The sequence below is a fragment of the Phocoena sinus genome, chromosome 11 (genome assembly GCF_008692025.1).
Source record: "Phocoena sinus isolate mPhoSin1 chromosome 11, mPhoSin1.pri, whole genome shotgun sequence".
Classification (NCBI taxonomy): Eukaryota; Metazoa; Chordata; class Mammalia; order Artiodactyla; family Phocoenidae; genus Phocoena; species Phocoena sinus.
The window spans coordinates 11,766,347-11,787,002 of record NC_045773.1 but is presented as its reverse complement, the minus strand read 5'-3'; the positions used below and the strand labels follow the sequence as shown (position 1 = coordinate 11,787,002).

Genomic DNA, 20,656 nt, shown 5'->3' with positions numbered 1-20,656 from the left:
ATGGCAGAAGCCCAAGCAACATGGCTTGTTGAGAAAACATAAATAGAACAAGACTTTTGAAACAGAGACTAACGAAACAGGTAGGATCTGGATCTTCAAGGAACTGATAAGCGAGAATATAGAAGGTGGACTTTGAGAGAAACATGGAGCAAGCACAGGGTTTTAAGCAGCAGAATACAGTAACTGGACGTGCATGCTCAAAAGATCATTGTAGAAGCAGCAGTAAGGGAATGTGAGGGTATGGAGAATGTTAGATTTGAAAAATATCACTTCAAGAGTTCAAGCAAGGGGCTTCCCTGGTGGCGCAGTGGTTGAGAGTCCGTCTGCCGATGCAGGGGACGCGGGTTCGTGCCCCAATCCGGGAAGATCCCACGTGCCGCGGAGCGGCTGGGCCCATGAGCCATGGCCGCTGAGCCTGCACGTCCGGAGCCTGTGCTCCGCAACGGGAGAGGCCACAACAGTGAGAGGCCCGCGTACCGCAAAAAAAAAAAAAAAAAAAAAAAAAAAAAGAGTTCAAGCAAGGAACAAGAGCCTGAGAGTGAGAAGAAATGAAAATGAAAAACATTATGAAAGTAGAATCAACAAGATTCGGCCAGGAAATTCTTAGCTACGGCACTCTAGGGAGAGAAAAGAATTCAGGAAAATGCTTTGGTGTGTTACTTTGGTAGCTCTGGAGATCATGGACAACTTAATCTCCTACATTATTTTAAAGGGGTAAAAGAAAGTCAACTCAGGTCACTTCGAACTTAAGGTGCATATAAGACAGAAAATAGAAACCATAACCGCATATCCAACTCCAGCGGGGCTGGAGATGAAGACCTAATACTTTGTAATAGTATCTGAAGCCAGGGAGTGGATGCTATTACTGAGGAACCCAGAGAAGGTGAGAAAGGGGCCCGGGGCAGAAACATGAGTGTCACCCGCCCCCATTTCAGAGTCAGGCCCGAAAAGGACAGGAGAGTGAGGACCGTCTGCGCAAGGCAAGCGCACCCAGGACAGGGGCCCACAAGCTGAGAGGAGAGACGGTTTCACATAGAAGCAGCAGAACAATCGGGTCAGCGAGCTTTGGGAAGGCTGAAAATATTCCACTGGATTCAGCAATTTCGACGTTATCGGAATCCTTTTTGGGGCGGGTATCGGTTTCCTCAGAGCAGGGGAAGCCGAAAGGAAACAGGGATCCCAGTCTGGGAGCGCGCGAAGGACTCGACACACAGCCTTGCGAAGCCCAGTCAGGCTATTCCGCCCCCGAACGCAAACCCCATCACACACACCCCAGCTTCCCCACAAGTTCCAGGACTTCGGAGACCCGGGGGTGCTTTACCCCCTCAGCTTAGGGCGTGCCCCTGCCCCTGCGCCAGCTAGCTTCCAAACCCTCAGACACACGGACAAACGACCTCGCCTCGAAAACCCTCCCTGGGCTCACAGGAAAAATTCAAGCACTTCATTGTGTGTTCCCAAAGCTTTGTCCATACCTTACAAGGTTTTGTATTATCTGTTGTGCACCTGGCTCGAAACAAAAACCGAGCCAGACCAAAAAAAGTCAAGGAACGCAGAGTGAGAGTCGAGGGAGGTGACGCCCTCACAGGCAAACTTCTGATAGGGGAGATAAAAACTACGACTCCCATGAGGCTGTGCGGCCTCGGGACCCGACTCCCAGCGCCCTCTGCGAGGTTCAAGAGAGTCTAGGTGGTAGAGGCGTCGTGTCGGCGCAAAACGGCCGCTAAAGCCGTGCAGAACTGGCCCTGCGGGATGGCGGCCTCTGAGGAGGAGCCTGAGGCCTTGATGGAGCAGCTGGACGTCGCGCGCAGCCTGGAAAATTTGCCTGTGAGCGCGTGGCCCCCAGGGACAGAGCCAGAGCCCTTTCAGGTAGGGGGCGGGGCTCGGCCAGCCCGAGAGCTGCGCGCGGCCCCTGAGGGCGTGGCCGGTACCCTTTTCTATGGAGGCGGAGCTAGGCGGTCACGAGCGCTGCGCGCGCAGCCCGGGGATGGGGGTGGCGCCCTTTCAGGTAGATTGCCGGGGTAAGTGGTAGCTGGGTTCAGCTCTCAATTACCCTACGTGGTAGTGCTTCGATTGTTGTCTCCAAGTTTCTAGACCTTTTTTTTAACCCGATCGCACAGCTATCTGCTAACGGGAAAAGCTCTTAAATAGTTCACAGATTTCGGTCTTTTCCCATTAACCCTTCGCAATGACCTTTACATGTTCTTTTCTGCCCATAGACTGGCAGTTCCCTGAAGGCAAAACCAGAGGTCTCGTGAGGTCCCTTGGAAAGAGCCGTGAGAACCTGGCTTTTTGTCCTGGTTCTGTCCCCAGAACTCGTTGAGATCCGGGGCAAATCAGTTGCCTCTCTGGTCTCAAATGTCTTGTTTGTAAGATAAGCCATGGGGCCCATTAACGGATCTTAGCCTAGTGTCATGATTAAAAACTTAGCTTCTAGAGTCATTTAGTTGAGGTTTCCCTCATGCTGTGAGCACTTTGGCAAATATAAATAGCCTCAGCTAAGCCTTAGAGTCCTCCCGTGTGCGATTAAAATAGTAATACCTCTCTCCGGATTGCTTCGAGAATTACAAGTAAAATACAGTTCCTGGTTTGCTGACAGAACTCAATAAATGTTAACTACTATTATTACCTCAAAGACCTTTGTGCTCCAACCTTCTCACCCCTTTGACCTTGGCCTGCATGTTGCCTAAGGAACAAGGAATGACAAAAAAAAAGGATGTTGGTTGGAGTGGAAAGAGCCCTGGACTTGGAAGTAGGAGAGCTAGGTTCAGGGCTTAGCATCTTAGCCATGTCTCAGAGCCTGAGTTTCTTCATCTGCAAAATGAAAATAATTAAAGTTTTAGTGCCCTTGTCACACCCATTGTTGATATCAAACCCTGTCTGTCCTTCCTAGGGTTATTTTGAAAATCAAGTAAGAGGACAGATTCAGCAGTTTTCAAAGAGTAGAGCAGGCTATTAATGTTAGAAATGGTTAGTTTTCCTCAAACTACATTAGGCAGTTTATCATTAATAATACAGGTGGCTAGCGCCATACTGAACACTGATCCCTAAAAGCTTATTGAAGACCAAACATTGCTGAATGCCTGGTCTAAAACACTGACATATGTTGTCTTTCTTCAAAAGATAACTGAGTGCCTATAATGTGCCTGGCACTGTGTTAAGCTAGGCATAGAATATAAGATGGTGCCAATACAATTCCTGCCCTTGAGCTTACAAGAGCATATGGAAAGCACTATATGGGGGGCAGAGGAAGCCTTGTGATTGATCCTTATACCTATAGTTGATGGGCATAAATGAAAAGGAGACTAAGGCTCAATCCCACAATGTTCTAGCGTCCTGGCTGTATGCACAGCTCTAGGTAGACTTAGAGTTACAAATAGAAGACAGGATCCCTTCCTTAAGGAGCTTATAGTCTTACCAAGAAGATAAAACATGCTTGAAACATGTAAATAACAAGCCTAAAAGGGCCTTCAACTAGTTTGCTTCCATATATTCATGGAGCACAATACCAGTCTTACAAAAGGTCAAAACAGCTTGCTTGCCCCAAACCCTGCCTTCATAGGCATGTGCACACATAAGAATTAAGGCATGAAAAACTCAGAGTAAAAATAACTTTGTGTCTAGTTTGCCTTTGGGTCCTGTATGAAAAGGCAAAAAGAACATTCAAATGTTCAGATCGGAAACAAGCACATCATAATGACATCGGGGTCAAAAGACAAGTAGAAAATAAACCGATTGATTTTCTTGAACTAAGAGTTGGATCTAGCCATTTTTCAGGTTTCTGAAACCAGCTTCAAATATCCTTTTTAAGGTCTCAACATGACCTTGACAAGAATTGTCTGGCTCACAGTCTCCTAATAGCTGCTTGGAGCAAAAACAAACTCATGGGGCTAGAGGCCAAGTACAAAGATTCTTGTAGCTGGTGTTTCAAAACAACCAAAAATGGAATGAAGATTTTCACAGCACTTCCTTAAAATTCAGAATTGAGGCCTAGATTTTAAGCCCAGAATATTGTGCAGTGTCATGTTTCAGTTTCTGGGGTTTTGGTACAGAATGTGACTCAGAAAAGTTAGTCTTCCAATCAAAAATTATTAAGAGCTTCAATTAAGCAATCAAATAATATTTCCTGAGCCCCCTGCTCTGTGCCTAGTACTATGGATAGGAACCCAACCCCTATCACCATTCCATTCCCCAAACCTCCTGACCATGCCTTTCCTTAAGACGTTTGGTAGAAAGGTCAGACCTACACACTTAGAGCCCAACAGTCTATGCCACTTAGATCCCAAAGTTCATACTATTAATAAGTGCAGGTCTACTTCAGATAAGGGAGAAATTAATTGTAGCCAAGGAGGTACAATATAATTGCACTTTAACATGCTGTCCTCTGTTTACATTTTGGCTTCTTGGGTGACCATAGTTTATAAAAAAAATTCTCAAGTTTTCTGTCACAAAATGTGAAGTCTCCATCCAGTTCTTCAAGGATCTGGTTTCTAGTGCATTTTGCACTGATCATTTTGTATTTATTCTCAACTCTTACATGATCAATTTTGCACTTTGATACATACCAGGAAAAAGTAAAGCTTTTGTTATGACTACTGAAAAAATGATAAAAATCCCATTCTTCATGTCCTCCTTTGTATTTTTCTGAGTTGTTCTTTCTAAATCCCAGCATGTGCATACAATACACAATAAGGTAATATTTACTGATGATTGAAAGCAGTCTGTGCTGGGTCAACTCTCAGTTTCCCCCCATCAAGATGGATAAATAATGGAGGTAGGACTATAATCATATGGTTTTCCAAATATAATTTTGGTTTGAGTATGTTTAAACCTGAGAAGTTTAACTCCAAACCTATTTTTTTCACCACCCTACTAGATAGCCTGCATAATTCATATTGAACACTTAATGTGCCAGCCACTAGAGAAAGCTTTTTACGTGGTTTCTCACATTTATTTCCTTCACAGAAACCTGTAAGAGAAATAGAAAGGGAATGTTTAGAGAGCTTAATGTGCCAGAAATATATGATGTTTTAAATATAAAATCTCAAAATAATATCTAGAAGAATTTAAGAAAGTTACTATTTTAAAAGTACAAAGTGGCCCACACAGAATACAGTGTTATGTTCATTAAGTTTCTTGAGAACCTTTCCCCCCTCAGATACAGGTAGTGTCCCTCTTTTATAGTTGCCAGTGCATACTTTAGCAAGTCACTCGCTGTAAGGTCACAGTGCTAATAAGATCCTAGTCCTGTATGTGTCTCCTCTAGGACATTCCATGTTCTGCATTAAGACGTTCTCCACTGCTTGCCCAGTGTTCAGGCCACAGTCACAGTTTTCCTGGCTAGTCTCCTTCACGCTTTGCTCCATTCTCACCTCCCGGTTAGAGACCTCATTGCTCATTAGCCGTTTATATCTTTGACTAAATTTTCCAGCCATTTCCTGGAACCATTCTCAGCTTCCACCCTGGGTTTATTAGTCAAGACTCATTTGTTTGCAAGAAACGTAAATACAGCACAAACTAACTCAGGCAAAAAAGGGAAGGAATTTCCTCATATAACAGCAAAGTCCGAGACTGTTAACTGTAGGCATCTCTGGATCCAGGAACTCTCAAGGTGTCATCAGATATTTCTCTCTACCACCTCCCTGCTTCGCACCCCTGCTCCCCTTTCCTGTGGTGGGCCACACACTCAGTAGGTCTTATGTGTGTGGTACAACTTGGGAATGCCTGATGGATACTCTGTAGTTTAGCAAACCCAGTGGAAAAAGAATGCCTCTTCCCTAATTTTTTCAGCAGGAGTCCCAGAATTATATTTCATTGACCTGGCTTATGTCCTGTGCCCATCCATGAACCAAAAATACTGTTGAAAAGAGCAAGCGATGTTCTGATTAGCCAGGTTTAGGGCCCACCCAACCTGAAGCCCCATGCAAACCATTAAGACAAGAGCGAGAAGGGTTCCCCTGGGAAGACTCAGGATGCTTTCATCAGAAGAAGAATAGATGCGGCATAGATTTTAAAACATGTCCAGGATTTGATCTCTCCTTGGCGTAGGGTAAGCACAAAAACCCCTCAGGGTAACACCCTTTTTGGATCAGTTTGGTCCTGGGCTTTGTACCAGAGAGTAGGGTACAGACTATGGAAAGAGTGTTATAAATGGGGAGTATTTAAGCTGATGCCAGCTGATTCCTAATTTGTAACACACTTAACATTAGCTTTCTGAAACGCAGAATTTAAGTTAATATAAATATTTGAATAAAATGTCAGATTATTTCTGAAAAAAATAATTAACTTTTCAATATATAGATACCTGAAAAGATAGATGATTACATAATGATATGTTAAATCAGACCACAGTTTTCAAAAGACTATTCTTTAGTATAGCCATTTTTCTAAATCAGGTAAAATATCTTTTTGGAATGGTATTTAACCAACCTTTTTACGAATGAGAAAGTGGAAACATATAGAGATAAAATGATTTGTGATTATTATTGGTATTAGGGTCAATGATTACATCGATCAAGGGGAAGAAAATATTCTCTTTAAACAGGAAGATTATCCAGAAGTCTCTATTATCCCTTGGACGGTGTTTGCAGCTCATTTGGAATCAGCTACCATTTGTAATCTAAGTCTCTAAAGGATCTGAGATTGTGCAAAAAGTTTAAATTGAAGAATTTTTAAAAATGTATCACCAGATTCTCCAAAATCTTATTTTAAATGTAAAAATAAAAGCAAAAATAAGCAAATAATAGTATTTTTTCCAGAAAGTATTTATCCATATGCAAATAAGTTCAACAAGGAATAATATGCCCTCCTGGTTAGAAAACTACAGTAAGTCAGAGCTGATTTTAAAAGTTGTTATCTGCATCAAAAAATCAATCAATCAATCACCTTAGAGTTTAGTGATTTCTATAGTACATTAAAATTTATGCACCTTTAAGAACAAATCAAGTGAAAAGAATTCTTCATGAAAAGTTTAACAAAGTGGTAGTAAAATCTTCATTTTAAAAGCACTTCTTAAAATGTCTCAGTAACCATTTCTAAGTTGACTCTTAAAGTCTGGAAGTAGATTCTGTAAAAGACAGCAGTCATTGAATTTGACTGATGGGGCATCTCTTTCTAAGCCATCCTTCATCCTTTTATGACATCTCTGCTAAGCTAAAGCTGTAAGAACCGACACAAACAGGAGAAGCTATTTCCACTCTCCACCCCCAAATCACTTTTTAAGCAGTATTGGCCTTCTCCCCCTCCCCCACAGGTACGCCCACTCACCACCCTTTCACAGAAGGATGTCAATCCTTCCCCCCTAGCTCAGGGTTTTTTAAAGTATAGGATTTTGCACCTAACTGCATAGCTCCACCAAGGCCTCCACAGGGAGTATAACTACATGCTGCTCAATACTTTTTCTAAAAGTACTGACACAATGTTAATGGATAATTGACCGAAAGGCTGTTCAAACGTTCCTCTGGATATGCTAAATTCTGTCGACTGGTCTCTTGCAGAACTGCTCTTACTGACTTCATGTGGCAGGATGCCAACAGCCTTTATTGAGGGTCAGAATGAATGAAATGAAAAACAGCCCATGAAACTGCATCCTGGAAAAGAATGGTTTAGACAGACTCATTTGTCAAATTTCTCTCCCATCTCCATACTAGAAACAGTCAATGCTTCTGAACAGTGAGATTATTCCTTATGGACAGTACAAGCCATACTAATCATCTAATCATATTTCCCTCTTTGAAGTGGCTGTTCTTGGGCAGAGCCAAATGTCCAGTCTACTTCTGCTGCACACTTAGTGTGTCTAAGCTCTCTCGACTTATTTTTCCCTTCACCTTACTTTCCTTACCTATTGTTCATTTATCTTCCCTCTTTGTAAGCTTCATTAAATCCTTTCTGGAACAAAACAAGTATAAATAAATGAATTGTTCTATACATGAAGAAATATGCTGGGCTCTTGAGAGATACTGTAATCTTCAGGGTTTGAGAATATGCTTCATTCTGCCAGTGAAGAAATAACCAGAGGTCAGGTTTCACAGAGAGACTTTAGACTTAAGACTTCTTTATCATAACATTTTATAAATGTAACATTTTGAAAATACAGGTACGTGTAAAAGACAGAGAAACTTTTTTGTATTCTCCCTTTCGCACTTAATAAGAACAGGATTTCTTTACATGTACATAATATATCTACAGTAAATGTCAATATGTATTAATATTATGTGACAATTTTTGGAATTATCTCTGCAAGTTTTTTGCCAAGTTTCTGCTTTTAACTTTGTGAAGACTCAAATAGAACTATAAGGTAATAGCATTTTTTAAAAACATGAGAGAATATATAAGAATTTAGATAATCTTCAAATTTAAAAATTCTTCTAAAAAATCAATGGAAGACTCTCTCCCAAAGGCCATTTTTCATTGATTTATCATTTATGACCTTCTTATCCCCAAAAAGGGTCTGAGGTAACTCACAATAAAAATACATATATGCATTTGTATTATCAGATAAATGTGAAAGAGATAAAAGCCAAGGACAAAACACTTAACTGCATTCAAAACCTAAATTCGGCACTGATTTTCCTGACACCTAAAGCTAACAGGGAAACAAAATGGATTACAAATTTTTCAATATCTGATAAGAGAAAAATACATAAATTTTTCCACTGCTTAAAAGGAAACCACCAAATTTTAAATCTAAAAATTAACCCTGGTTTTTAAATTGGAGAGAGATGTTTTCAGGCAATATTGTAATATATTGCATTTTGTCTTTTTTGTTTCATTCTGTTTGTTGGAATTAGGAACTGTCTCAGCCAAAAGCTGCTTGAAATACAGATGAGATATATGACCTGCCGTGCTGACTTAACAGTATTTCTGTTTTTTGCAGTATACTCCTGATCATGTAGCCGGCCCTGGAGGAGACACTGATCCCACGCTAATAACCTTTCCCGGATGCGTTTGTCTCAAAACTCCCTGCCTCCCTGGAACTTGCTCCTGTCTCCGTCGTGAGAAGAACTATGATGATAATTTATGCCTCAGACACATAGGATCAGAAGCAAAGTGCGCTGAGCCAGTTTTCGAATGCAATGTCCTCTGTCAGTGCAGCGACCACTGCAGGAACAGAGTGGTCCAGCGGGGTCTGCAGTTCCACCTCCAGGTGTTCAAGACAGATCGCAAAGGCTGGGGACTTCGTACCTTGGACTTTATACCAAAAGGACGGTTTGTCTGTGAATATGCTGGCGAGGTTTTAGGATTCCCAGAAGTACAGAGAAGAATTCAGTTACAAACAATACACGATTCGAATTACATTATAGCCGTCAGGGAGCATGTTTATAACGGGCAGGTAATGGAAACGTTCGTTGATCCTACCTCTATAGGAAATATTGGAAGATTCCTTAACCATTCTTGTGAGCCAAACCTATTGATGATTCCTGTCCGAATCAACTCGATGGTACCAAAGTTGGCACTTTTTGCAGCCAAAGACATTGTGCCAGAAGAAGAACTCTCTTATGACTATTCAGGAAGATTTCTTAATCTACTGGATAGTGAAGACAAAGAAAGGCTGGATAATGGGAAATTAAGGAAACCTTGTTATTGTGGTGCTGAATCCTGTGCCGCGTTCCTGCCTTATGACAGCTCACTGTACTGCCCCTTAGAAAAGCCAAACACGGGCGAGGAAGGAAAAGTAGAGCAGAAGCGTGTCTGGCCTCACAGTGGAGGAGAATGAGGAGGAATCGAGCGTGTTTGGCTCAGCCCTTCCTGGGTTCCCCTCTTACAAGCAGCTCACCCTCGGGGTCAGTCTCTGCTCTGTGGTAAGGAGCTTGCCCCTCACTGTAGGGGAGCCCAGTGGTTGTAACTTAGGAATGTGGCAGAGACTACAGATTGTCCAGCAACACTCTCTCTCCCCTTCTATCATAGAATTCTCAGTTTTTAGCTGGGTACATGACTGCCGAGAATGCTCACTTTTCCTAGTGAGATGTGGCTAAGCGACTATGTCATAGCTAGTGGAATATGAGGGAAAACGTTGTGCCCTTAAGTGGAGATATCCTTCCCTTATCCCACTCTTTTTTCTTCTTGGCTGGAATGTATACATGATAACTGGAGCTGGAGCATCCATGCCATACCCCAAAATAACCTTGGAGAAGGAAGCCACACATAGCAGATCAGCAAAACTGAAAGGAGTCTGGAGGCTGTACACTGTCCAACACTCTACCAGCCCTGATCTGACACCTCTGGACTATTCGGTGAGAAACTGTGTCTTCGTCATTTATGCCACTGTTATTTTGAACTTTCCAGTACTAGCACCAAACCTAATCAGTGATCCAAGGAAACCCTGATGGCTGAATACCTAAGCCTTCCTTTCCAGTCAATTTTATCAGTAATAAGGCTGGTATTTTCATTTCTGTATGACTCCAGCAGTTTATCTCTCATCTGTTTCTAAACATATCAAGGAAGAGGGCATGATTAATTATCACCTGCTAAAACCCTAATGATTATCACCAATAGTGAAAAATATAACCATGAGAATGACTTCCACGTATAACGAAAGGTCATAAAAGGAAACAAATTGTAAAATTTTTGCTATATGCCTGCTGTACTTCAAGGCTTGTGAAGTTATGCTTCAAAACTTCAAACAGCCTCACTTCATGTATTAACGACATGAAAATAACCCTGTCAACACCACCAAAGGTGATGGGAGTTTTAAAATTCAATTTAAACTTCTGGAGAGGCAAAAATCTATAATTTCTTTTTCTAGTACATTTAGACCCTACCACCAGGAGACTCTGGGCTTTCAAAGTTATATCATAGGGATCCATGTTATATATAATACTCTACTCCTGTATGATATAAGTAGGATAGTTGTACATTTTAAGTGAATGAAATGTATGGTATGTGAATTATATCTCAATAAAACTGTTAAAATAATAACTATGTTAGGGTTTGTGTATTCACATAACATTATCAGGAATGGTTCCATGTGAATAGATAGTAGAGTATACATAAAATGCCCCAAACTACAAATGTGCAGTGTCTAAAACAGAATGAATTTTTCCTCCAAACTCATCATTTCTCCCTGCCAGCCTTCCTCTATAACTGATTTCTCTGAAGCAGTCCTGTTTTTTGTAAGGCAGCTTGTATCTCTCATTTTAAAATGGCCTTTCTCCTCCTCACAAGGGCTTCTAGTAACTGAGCTACTTAAGAGGCAATAAGGAAATGGTCAGAAGGAACATGAGTGGCTCACTGTTTGATGCTCCAGATACCCTTTCCTTCTTCCTTGTGCTCCGTATCTATTGAATATCACCATCTGTGTATCAGAAATACTCCAGTTAGGACACGAGCAGCATCCTCCATCTTGATGTCTCTTCCAAAGACAGAACTCACTGAATATAGACCCTTGGAGCTTTTTGTACTCACACACAAGTTTATTCTTTTTTTTTTTTTTGCGGTACGCGGGCCTCTCACTGTTGTGGCCTCTCCCGTTGGGGAGCACAGGCTCCGGACACGCAGGCTCAGCGGCCATGGCTCACGGGCCCAGCCACTCCGCAGCATGTGGGATCTTCCCGGACCGGGGCACAAACCCGTGTCCCCTGCATCGGCAGACGGACTCTCAACCACTGCGCCACCAGGGAAGCCCCACAAGTTTATTCTTAAATAGCAATGTCGCCTGGAAATCAGATTCCTAAAGTAAGAGTTGAAGACTCTTCCAAGTCTTTTCTAGGTGAGTTAACTGCATTTACTTAATTGCCATGTTCCTAAGAAAGTTGACACTTCTACTTTTGAGAGCAAACATTAAAAGATATACTTCTGCTTGACTATTATCCTAATATAAAAAACATAACTTTTTTACAATTATAAATTAGGATAAAATTAGAATTTTAAAAAGTGTTATGTGTCTTCATGGAATTAAAACATAAAAATGGCTCTGAAGTCAGTTTCCACTAAATTCACTAAGAATGTGGAAACGTGTACCTTGGAAACTGTTTCGGCCCAAGAATAATAAAGATCATACTTGGAGGACAAAACTTTTCAAATCTTCTTTTTTAAATTAATGTTTTTAAATTTCAAATTAATATTCACAAAATATCAGTGGCTGATAGATTTTGTTCTTGGCTAAATGGAAAATTTTGCCTTAATTGAAATGAATATTCAGAGATTATTTTTCTCCCTCCCTGTTTTCAATATTAAGCCCCAATACTGCCTAACTCTGAAGCATAAGGCAGGAGTGGATTAAGTACATCAACGGTAGACTAATTTGCGTAGAACAGAGGATTTTAATCTTAAACTCAGGAAGATCTCGTTTAAAAAGGGGGAAAAAATCTCCCAAAGTTGTTTTCATTCCCTTGAGTGTTCAAATAATGTTCTCTGTGTAACATATTCCTTATTACATATTCCTCTCCAGTGTGTTAGTGTTGAGCAAGTTACTGAACCTCTGACTCTGAATTCCCTTTTCTGGATACAGCATTTTTGGGAGAATCAAATAAGTTAACACTTGTAAAGCGTTTAAACAATGATGCAGCACTAAGATAGCTATAACCAAAAGGACAACTACAAGTGTTGACAAGGATGTGGAGAAAGTAGAACCTTCGTATGTTGCTGGTAGAGTTGTAACATTGCACAACTACTTTGTAAAGCCATTTGGTTAGTTCCTTAAAATGTTACACATAGAGTAACCACCTGTCCCAGTAACTCCATTCCTAGGTACTAGACCCAAGAGAAACGAAAACATGTCCCACCAAAAACTGTATGCAACCTTTATAGTGGCATTATTGGTAATAGCCAAAAAGTAGACACAACCCAAATGTCCACTGACTGAATGAATAAACAATATGTGGTATCCATATCACAGAGTATTATTCAACCAGGAAAAGGAGTGAAGTGCTGACACATGCCACAACATAGATAAACCTTGAAAATACTATGTTAAATGAAAGAAGCCAGACACAAACAGCCACAAATTGTATGATCCTATTTATATGAAATGTCCAGAATAAGCAACTATAGACACATAAAGTAGATTAATGGTTGCCAGGGGCTGGTGGAGAGGGAGGTATAGGAAGTGATTGCTAATGGGTTCAGAGTTTCTAGGGTGAATATACTAAAAACCCCTTTCAGGTGATGACTATCGTGTTATGTGATTTATATCTCCATAAAGCTGTCATAAGAAAATGAAACAAGAAGATATGGGTGCCTGTCACTTGTACTGGTAACCTGTAACTCTGAACATTGCTCTCACAGATAAACACTCTCAGATCCCAAGGAAATTCTTCTCCACTTGCTTTATGTCCTCAAAACAAAACATGACCGCGTCTAAGGTTGTGATTTTTTGTGGCTATCACCACTATCAGAGACAGACCCTGCTTCACAGGGCAGTGAGATTTTGAACAGTAGGAGTGCTTAATTTGGTAAGAACATGGATGGATTAATCAGTCAGATCCTTCCTCTCAGACAGCATGAATGCAATTCTTAAATAACAAAGTAATGTTTCCTTGTAGTATTGAATATCAACTTTCTTGCGTCTCTTTCTGTTCAAGTTTGTGGTTCCAGAGATTTGTGTGGTTCCTCACGAATCAGCACAGTGTTCGTTACAGTTGCACATGGAGACAGAAGTATTTTGCAATATTAAGCAATTCATATTACTTTTACATTTGTAAATGTGTGGGTCTAGAGGTTTGATATTTGTTCTTCACATTACTTAGTTCTTCTCATAACATATAATAGAGTTAAAATGACAACATAAGAGATAGCAGTTTATATGATGTAATTAATATATTTTCTGCAATGATAATTCATCAGATACGATATCATTACAATGTTTGGACATGATAAGTAAATGTCATGATTTATTTTCAACTCTGTTTCAGCGGAGTAAAGCTTTCTTAAATTGGCATTAATACGGCTTCCCTGGTGGCGCAGTGGTTGAGAGTCCGCCTGCCGATGCAGGGGACACGGGTTCGTGCCCCGGTCCGGGAGGATCCCACATGCCACGGAGCGGCTGGGCCCGTGAGCCTCGGCCACTGAGCCTGCGTGTCCGGAGCCTGTGCTCCGCAAGGGGAGAGGCCGCAACAGTGAGAGGCCCGCATACCGCAAAAAACAAAGAGCTACAATAACTCAGAAAAGATGGTCTCATTTGGTATCATTGTTAACAGAACATCAACCATGTGAAAATCTTGTTTATAACAGCACAATTTATGATTTTACTGAAAGGACAATAAGAAGAATTACTTTTTGGCATAAATATGTAAAAAATTATGAATCACATAGCTCATTATTTTATTATTCACCCAAACATTGCCAACTCAGTTGGATGCCCAGGAATGAGCAAGGACAATTAAATTTAGTCACATATGATATTTTGCCGACTTCACTCATATAAAAACCCTAACTTTATACATGTTTTCCATTCTTGTGGTTATGAAGACATTTTTGTCAAACTTGATTTATAACTTTTAAATATTTCTACATATTGCCTGTGGATTTCCCATAAGCTGTCCTGGCCTTGATGCTTATAAAGGGAGGGAAGAAACTAGCTTCCCTGGTAAGACTGTTAAGGGACTCACATAAAATAATGGATTTATATAGGCTATAAAGTACTATATAAATTTGGTTATCATTACAGGCATACTTCTGGGTTTACACTCTGCTACACAGAACCGAACGCACACGTTATCATATTATCATAGTCAAGATTCATTTAGAGTCCATATAATGGTAAGTCTTTCTTGGTGGTAAATGTTATGGAAGTATTAGAATAAGCTCCCAAAGGAGTTCTGTTAATCAATTAAATAAAAGGATACTTGTCTTTGATCATTTAATTATAGCCAAATTATGAACAGAATCTGAAGAACATCCTTGGAGCTCCCTTTTACTTTATAACTACTTGGGATTTCCCTGGGATGATAAAAAGCCTTGCTAGTTTTGTATATATTGTTACTCGGTTAATGGCCTTAGTTTTTGCCTCACTGCCCAAAACTACAAGTCATCCGTACTTCTACCTCCTCCTCCCCATAACCAATCAGTCACCAAGTCCTATAAATTCCCTGCCCTACACATCTCTCAAATCTGTTCCGGTTTGCCCCGTTATTGTTTTATGCCATGCTTCCATCATTTCTTCCCGGCAACAGCCTCTCGGCCTCACCATCCCCACAGTGCATCCTCTGCCTTTAAAGCCTTCAGTGACTTCTCATCACACTCAGGACGGAGCCCAAACTTCTCAAGATGACCAGAAGGCCCCTGCCCCCCTCTCCACCTCATGTCTCACTCATCTTCTCACTCTGAGGTCCACCTTGAAAAGCCCTCTCACGTGCCCTCTCACCCTCCCCTTCCCAACCACGACATCTCCTATGCTGCTTGTTTACATGGCTACTAGGCAGCTAAAATAACAAGAGAGCCAGCAATATATCCTATTTTTTTCCCTGTCTCTTCTTCCTTCCTTCCCCCCTTCTCCTATTTCTGTTTGCTGCTAGCTGGCTAGCCAGCACTTCCATCAGCCTGCTGTCTCCTTGTCATTCATCTTCCTTCGGCCACCTGCCCAGCCGTGTCCTCACTGCCAAATCTCCACAGCTGAACTGGGAAAATACAAATTACTTGATCTACCACAATACCATCCCTGCTGTGTACTGCTCTGCTAACTTTGGTTAGTCGTCTGGTCCAGACATACTCAATGCTCCCTGTTTATAAGGGCAGCCAGTTACACAGTGCTGATGTCACTGATTCCAACCCCACATGTCCCATGGCCTCTGCTCACCATGTCCCTCTCTGACCAGCCCACCCTCCACCTTCCCTCCATCCCTAGACCACTTCTGTCTTCTTTTTCTAACCTACCACCAGCTCAAAGCATTTGTACATAGTAGGCAGACACAGAAAAGGGCCTCCAAACAAATCTAAGACATAGTTCTCCTAGCCTGTATTTAAATATAATTGAATTCCCTCAATTAGAGTTTCCATTTACCCTCAAGGCAAAGTGGGTTTGTTTTTGTTGTTTATTTTGGAAGTGTCTGCTTGCTTGCCAGTCTGTTTCTCCTGCCTTCCCCAACTCTTAAAAGTAAACTCTTTCCCCTTTCCTCTGCAGTAACCAACCTACCTCTTCCCCACACCTCCTCCCCCAATTGTACACTCATCGGAATGCATTCTCCGCTCTTTCGAGGGTGGAAATAAGGACGGTTCAAAGACTAATCCTAGATCTTCCACAAACACCAGACCTCCCACTACCCTAACTTGCCCTGCAGAAATTGCTCCCAAATTTTTGACTAGTTTAAGACCATTTTAGCTACTAAATTGTTGATTTTTTTTTTTGTCTAGTGAGACGATTTACAATAACCTAATATTTACTATCACTACCCTTTCAGAAGGAGAAGGCACAGGGAAGGGGGGCACATAACCCCTTAAAATCTCTCAGCAGTTCTTAAAATGAAATCAGTGTAGCTTTAAAAACAACATGACACCTGGTCCTTATTCTTCTTCGCCAAGACCAGCACTTGGAAAGTGGTTCTGGTTGATCCACCGACTCATCTAAACAACTGTTATTTGTTCGTTAATTCAATTCATTCATTCATTCACAAACATGTATCAAGTATCTAGTATGTGCTGGGTGGTGTGAAGTCAAGTTCCTGAATTCATATTTAATTCAGCAAATGTTTCCAAGCACCTACTATGCTACATTCTGGAGAAATAGAGACCAAAAGCCATCTTCATTCCCAAAGTGTTTAGAGTCCAATAAGGGGGAAAAAATTAGAGTGAGAGGGTCTCAAGGGTCTACACATTATGTCTATACTTCTTAAGTCTTTGAAACACTTTAATTTGGTATGTGTGTACAAATTTGGCATTTGTGTGATTGATTTATGCCTAGCTCCTCTGTTGGACTTGAGGACTGGGACCAGATCTAATTTTGCTCACCAGTTTCTCTCTAGCTACTTAATACTTAGTAGTATTAATACTAGTAGTATTAATACTAGTAGTATTAATACTAGTAATCTCTAGATACTTAATGGGTATCATTGAGTGAATGAACTATATAGTGTGATGAACCTGACATCTTTAGGATGAAGTCCAGATTCTGTATGGGAGCATCTTAATGCCTTCCACAGTCTAGCTTTTCAGCAAAACCCCACTGCTCACTTCTCATTCTACGACCTACAGCCCCTCTGGGTAGCTCTCCATTTCCTCATCAGGCCTTGGGGAAGTTCTACTCATGCTGCTCTCCTCCTTCAGGACAACTCCCCTCTCCCACCCTTCCACCCCTCCCTTCATTGCTTAGTGACTTCTTTCCCAACCTTCTTGAAAGTCTCAACTCAAATCCCACTTCCTCTGTGAGGCACGCGTTTGGGTTCCCTGGAGAGCACACTCTGAGAGGAAGGTTGGAGTGCAGGAAGATTAGCAGGGGATGCCGTTGGGATTAGCACCTGTGATCGAATGGAAGAGAAGGAAGCGGGATGGGCAAAGGCGAACTTGGGTTGTAATGAAATCTCAACCAAGACCACAGCCAACCCACAAGGAGCCCTGAGGCTGGGGTGACCTTTCAGGGCTGCCTCTACTAGCTGTAGTGAGAGGTGGAGCCTTTACAGTCCTGCATCAGCCAGTCACTGGATGCAGACCGCCTGTGGAAAGGGAGCTGATAGCACTCTCAGCGGCCGAGGAATAAATCCTTCAGGCCTTCGGAGGGATGTGCGCAGAGCACCCAGTATTCACTACACCAATATTCTCAAATTTCAACACCCATCGAAACCACCCAGAGGGCTTGTTAAAACACATATTGCTTAGCCCTAATCTCAGAGTTTTTTGAGTTAGTAGATCTGGGGTGGGGCCTGAGGATCTGCATTTCTAATAAGTGGCCAGGTGATGCTGATGATACTTTGAGGGATCACAGAGATTACATTGTAACCTCGACATGCTGTAACCACATAAAGCCTTCACCCACGTCATTTCTGACCATTCACATTGCTTTTACCATGTACTGCCTTGTGCTGTGTTATTTCTGTGTGTCATCTTTTTGAGTCTCACCCTTTTAAGAACACCAAGCTCTACAGACCATGTTATGGTTTATGTTTGTTATGGACTGAATGCATCCCTCCCCCCCCTCCCAAATTCATACATCAAAGCCTTAGGTCCTAATGTGATGTTATCTGGAAGTAGAACTCTTTGGGAGGTAGTTAAGTTTAGATGAGCTCAAAGGAGTAGGACCCTCATGATGGGATTAGTGCCCTTATAAGAAGAGGAATCTCTCTCTCTCTCTCTCTCTCTCTCTCTCTCTTTCCCTCCCCTTCCCCCCTCCCTCGCCCTCGCCCTCTCTCCATCTCTCTGTATCTCTCCCTCTCCACTAACACACACCACAGAAAAGCCATGTGAACACAGGGAGAAGACAACTGTCTGTGAAGCCAGGAAGAGAGCCTCACCAGACACTGAACAGCTGGTACCCTAATCTTGGACTTCTCAGGCTCCAGAACTGTGAGATATAAATGTCTGTTGTTGAAGCCCAGTCTATGGTATTTTGTCAGAGTAGCCCAAGCTAAGATAATATTCTTCCTGAAAGTAAGTGGAAAGCCACTGGTAGAGTTTGAGCAGAATGGGTACATGATATTATTTATATTTCAAAAAGAAAAAAAAAAAGGGACTTCCCTGGCAGTCCAGTCAGTGGTTAAGACTCCACACTCCCAAAGCAGGGGGCATGGGTTCGATCCCCGGTTGGGGAACTAAGATCCCGCATGCCGCAAGGCATGGCCAAAAAAAAAAAAAAAAGAGAATTGACTGTAATGGGGACACCCGACTTGGGTTGGAGGACAGAAGGGAGTTGTGAGAGAAGATTCAGGTGGACCAGTTAGGAGATGGTTTGTATTTGTCCAGGAGAGATATGCAGCTTGGATTATTAAAAATGGGGAAAAGTAGATTCAAAGAGGTAGTTAGGAGGCAGTAGCGACAGGACCTGGAGATGGGCTAGATATGGGAGATGAGAGACAGGGAGAGGTCAAGAAAGACAGTGCAGTTTCTGGAGTATACAGCTGGATGTATTGAGGCACCATATCCTAAACACTGTGAGAGAACAGCCTATAGGACACAAGGCTCTCACACGCAAAACTTTTACAAGTTTGGGGGGGAGGGGTTTATTTCCCCAAATTGCACATGCTTTAAAAAAAAAATTCGTGGGACCCCCCTGGTGGTCCAGTGGTTAAGAATCCACCTTCCAATCCAGGTTCGATCCCTGGTCGGGGAACTAAGATCCTACATGCCGCAGAGCAACTAAGCCCGCGCGCCACAACTACAGAGCCCACGCGTCACAAATACAGAGCCCACGCGCCACAAATACAGAGCCCACGTGCTCTGGAGCCCGTGCACCACAACTAGAGAGGAGCCTGTGCACCGCAACAAAGATCCCGCGTGCCACAACTAAGACCCAATGCAGCCAAAAATAAATAAACATATCTTTTTAAAACTCACTGAGGTGCTTCATTTTGCTTCTTCTTCCACATAAACGTGATTTTGCCGCACTATATTCCCAGTGTAAAGGAATGTATGTGATGCTGCTTTAGTCTTCAGCCATGCTTCTTTGACTATTTGACCATCAAAAACCAATTTAAAGTCTCATAAAAGAACATCTTGCTCTCAAGTGACTGTACCCCAAAAAAGGTAACAAAGAGCATCACATGGGCTGGAATTATTGCCAGAAAGTACATCAGCATCTTGCCAAATATATTCTCCCACTTCAGACACAAGCTCTGGCCATTCTGATGACAACATACAAAGGAGAATAATAGGAGGGATGACGAAAGGAGAGTATGATCAAACAGTGTAGACGTTGTGGTCTAATTCAAGCAGAGCTCCCACCATGAAACAGAGGTGCTTAGAATAATGATTCTTCTGGGAGACTAAGGACATTTTGGTACTTTTAAAGGGTTTTTTCCCATTCAAATCAGTTTTTACTATTTTTCCAATTTAAATCAGTTATTATTATTATCACTATGTATTTTGTAGAGTGTATCTTTAAATGATTTTAATATTTAACGTTTAGTATTTTGTAGAGTATATTTTAACATGAGACGGTTGTAGAAAAATGAATGTGCCTCATATTAACTTTATATTCACTTCAAAAACATGGGTAACATTCTGCAGTACCTTTTAGATCTAGGCTTTTCTACCACTTTCTGCTTTTTTAAAACTTGAGATATAGTTGGCATTTAACATTATGTAAGATTAAGGTACACAACGTGTTGATATTGCAATGTAATTATCAACATAGTGTTAGCTGACACCTCCATCATGTCACATAAATACCAATTCTTTTTTGCAATGAGAATACTGAAGATCTAGTCTCTTAGCAACTTCGAAGTATATAATACAGCACCATTGACTATAATCACAAACTGTGCATTAGATCCCCAGAACTTATTCATCTTTTAACCCTATGCTTTACCTTTTAAGATTTAGGAGTCTCTTTCTCACTTGCTATGAATGATGTATAGTTTGTCTTTCTTTTTCGTTTTTTCTTTTTCATTATGATACCGGATAAAAATATGTTTTTTAAAATTTAGGAGACTTATAAGGCAGTTTTTGGCACCTATCATGTTAAATGCTTTAGACACAAGTATTCATTAGGCATTTGTTACTGGACAGAGGTCAAATGGTTTCACATTTTTTTTTCCTTTAAAAGACTATTTTTTTTTTTTTACCAATACACCTATAC

The 20,656-nt window shown here is 41.4% G+C and overlaps 1 protein-coding gene across 2 annotated transcripts; it reads left to right on the top strand.

The window, feature by feature from the left end:
* Positions 1–1,653: 1,653 nt before the first annotated feature.
* LOC116762922 (histone-lysine N-methyltransferase SETMAR) lies at positions 1,654–11,394 on the top strand. Of its 2 annotated transcripts, none has more exons than XM_032650522.1 (2): positions 1,654–1,866; positions 8,873–11,394. In XM_032650522.1, the coding sequence occupies exons 1-2, from the start codon at positions 1,750–1,752 to the stop codon at positions 9,710–9,712; spliced, it is 957 nt and encodes a 318-aa protein (XP_032506413.1). In that variant the 5' UTR covers positions 1,654–1,749; the 3' UTR covers positions 9,713–11,394. The 2 variants fall into 2 exon arrangements, with proteins under 2 accessions (XP_032506413.1, XP_032506414.1); XM_032650523.1 differs by having other exon boundaries at positions 1,656–1,824.
* Positions 11,395–20,656: the final 9,262 nt, after the last annotated feature.

Bases quoted from the DNA above. Each gene is read 5' to 3' on its own strand.
- LOC116762922 (XM_032650522.1), top strand. From the start codon at position 1,750: ATGGCGGCCTCTGAGGAGGAGCCTGAGGCCTTGATGGAGCAGCTGGAC. The intron at 1,867-8,872 runs GTAGGGGGCGGG...TGTTTTTTGCAG, and splicing joins CAGAGCCAGAGCCCTTTCAG to TATACTCCTGATCATGTAGC.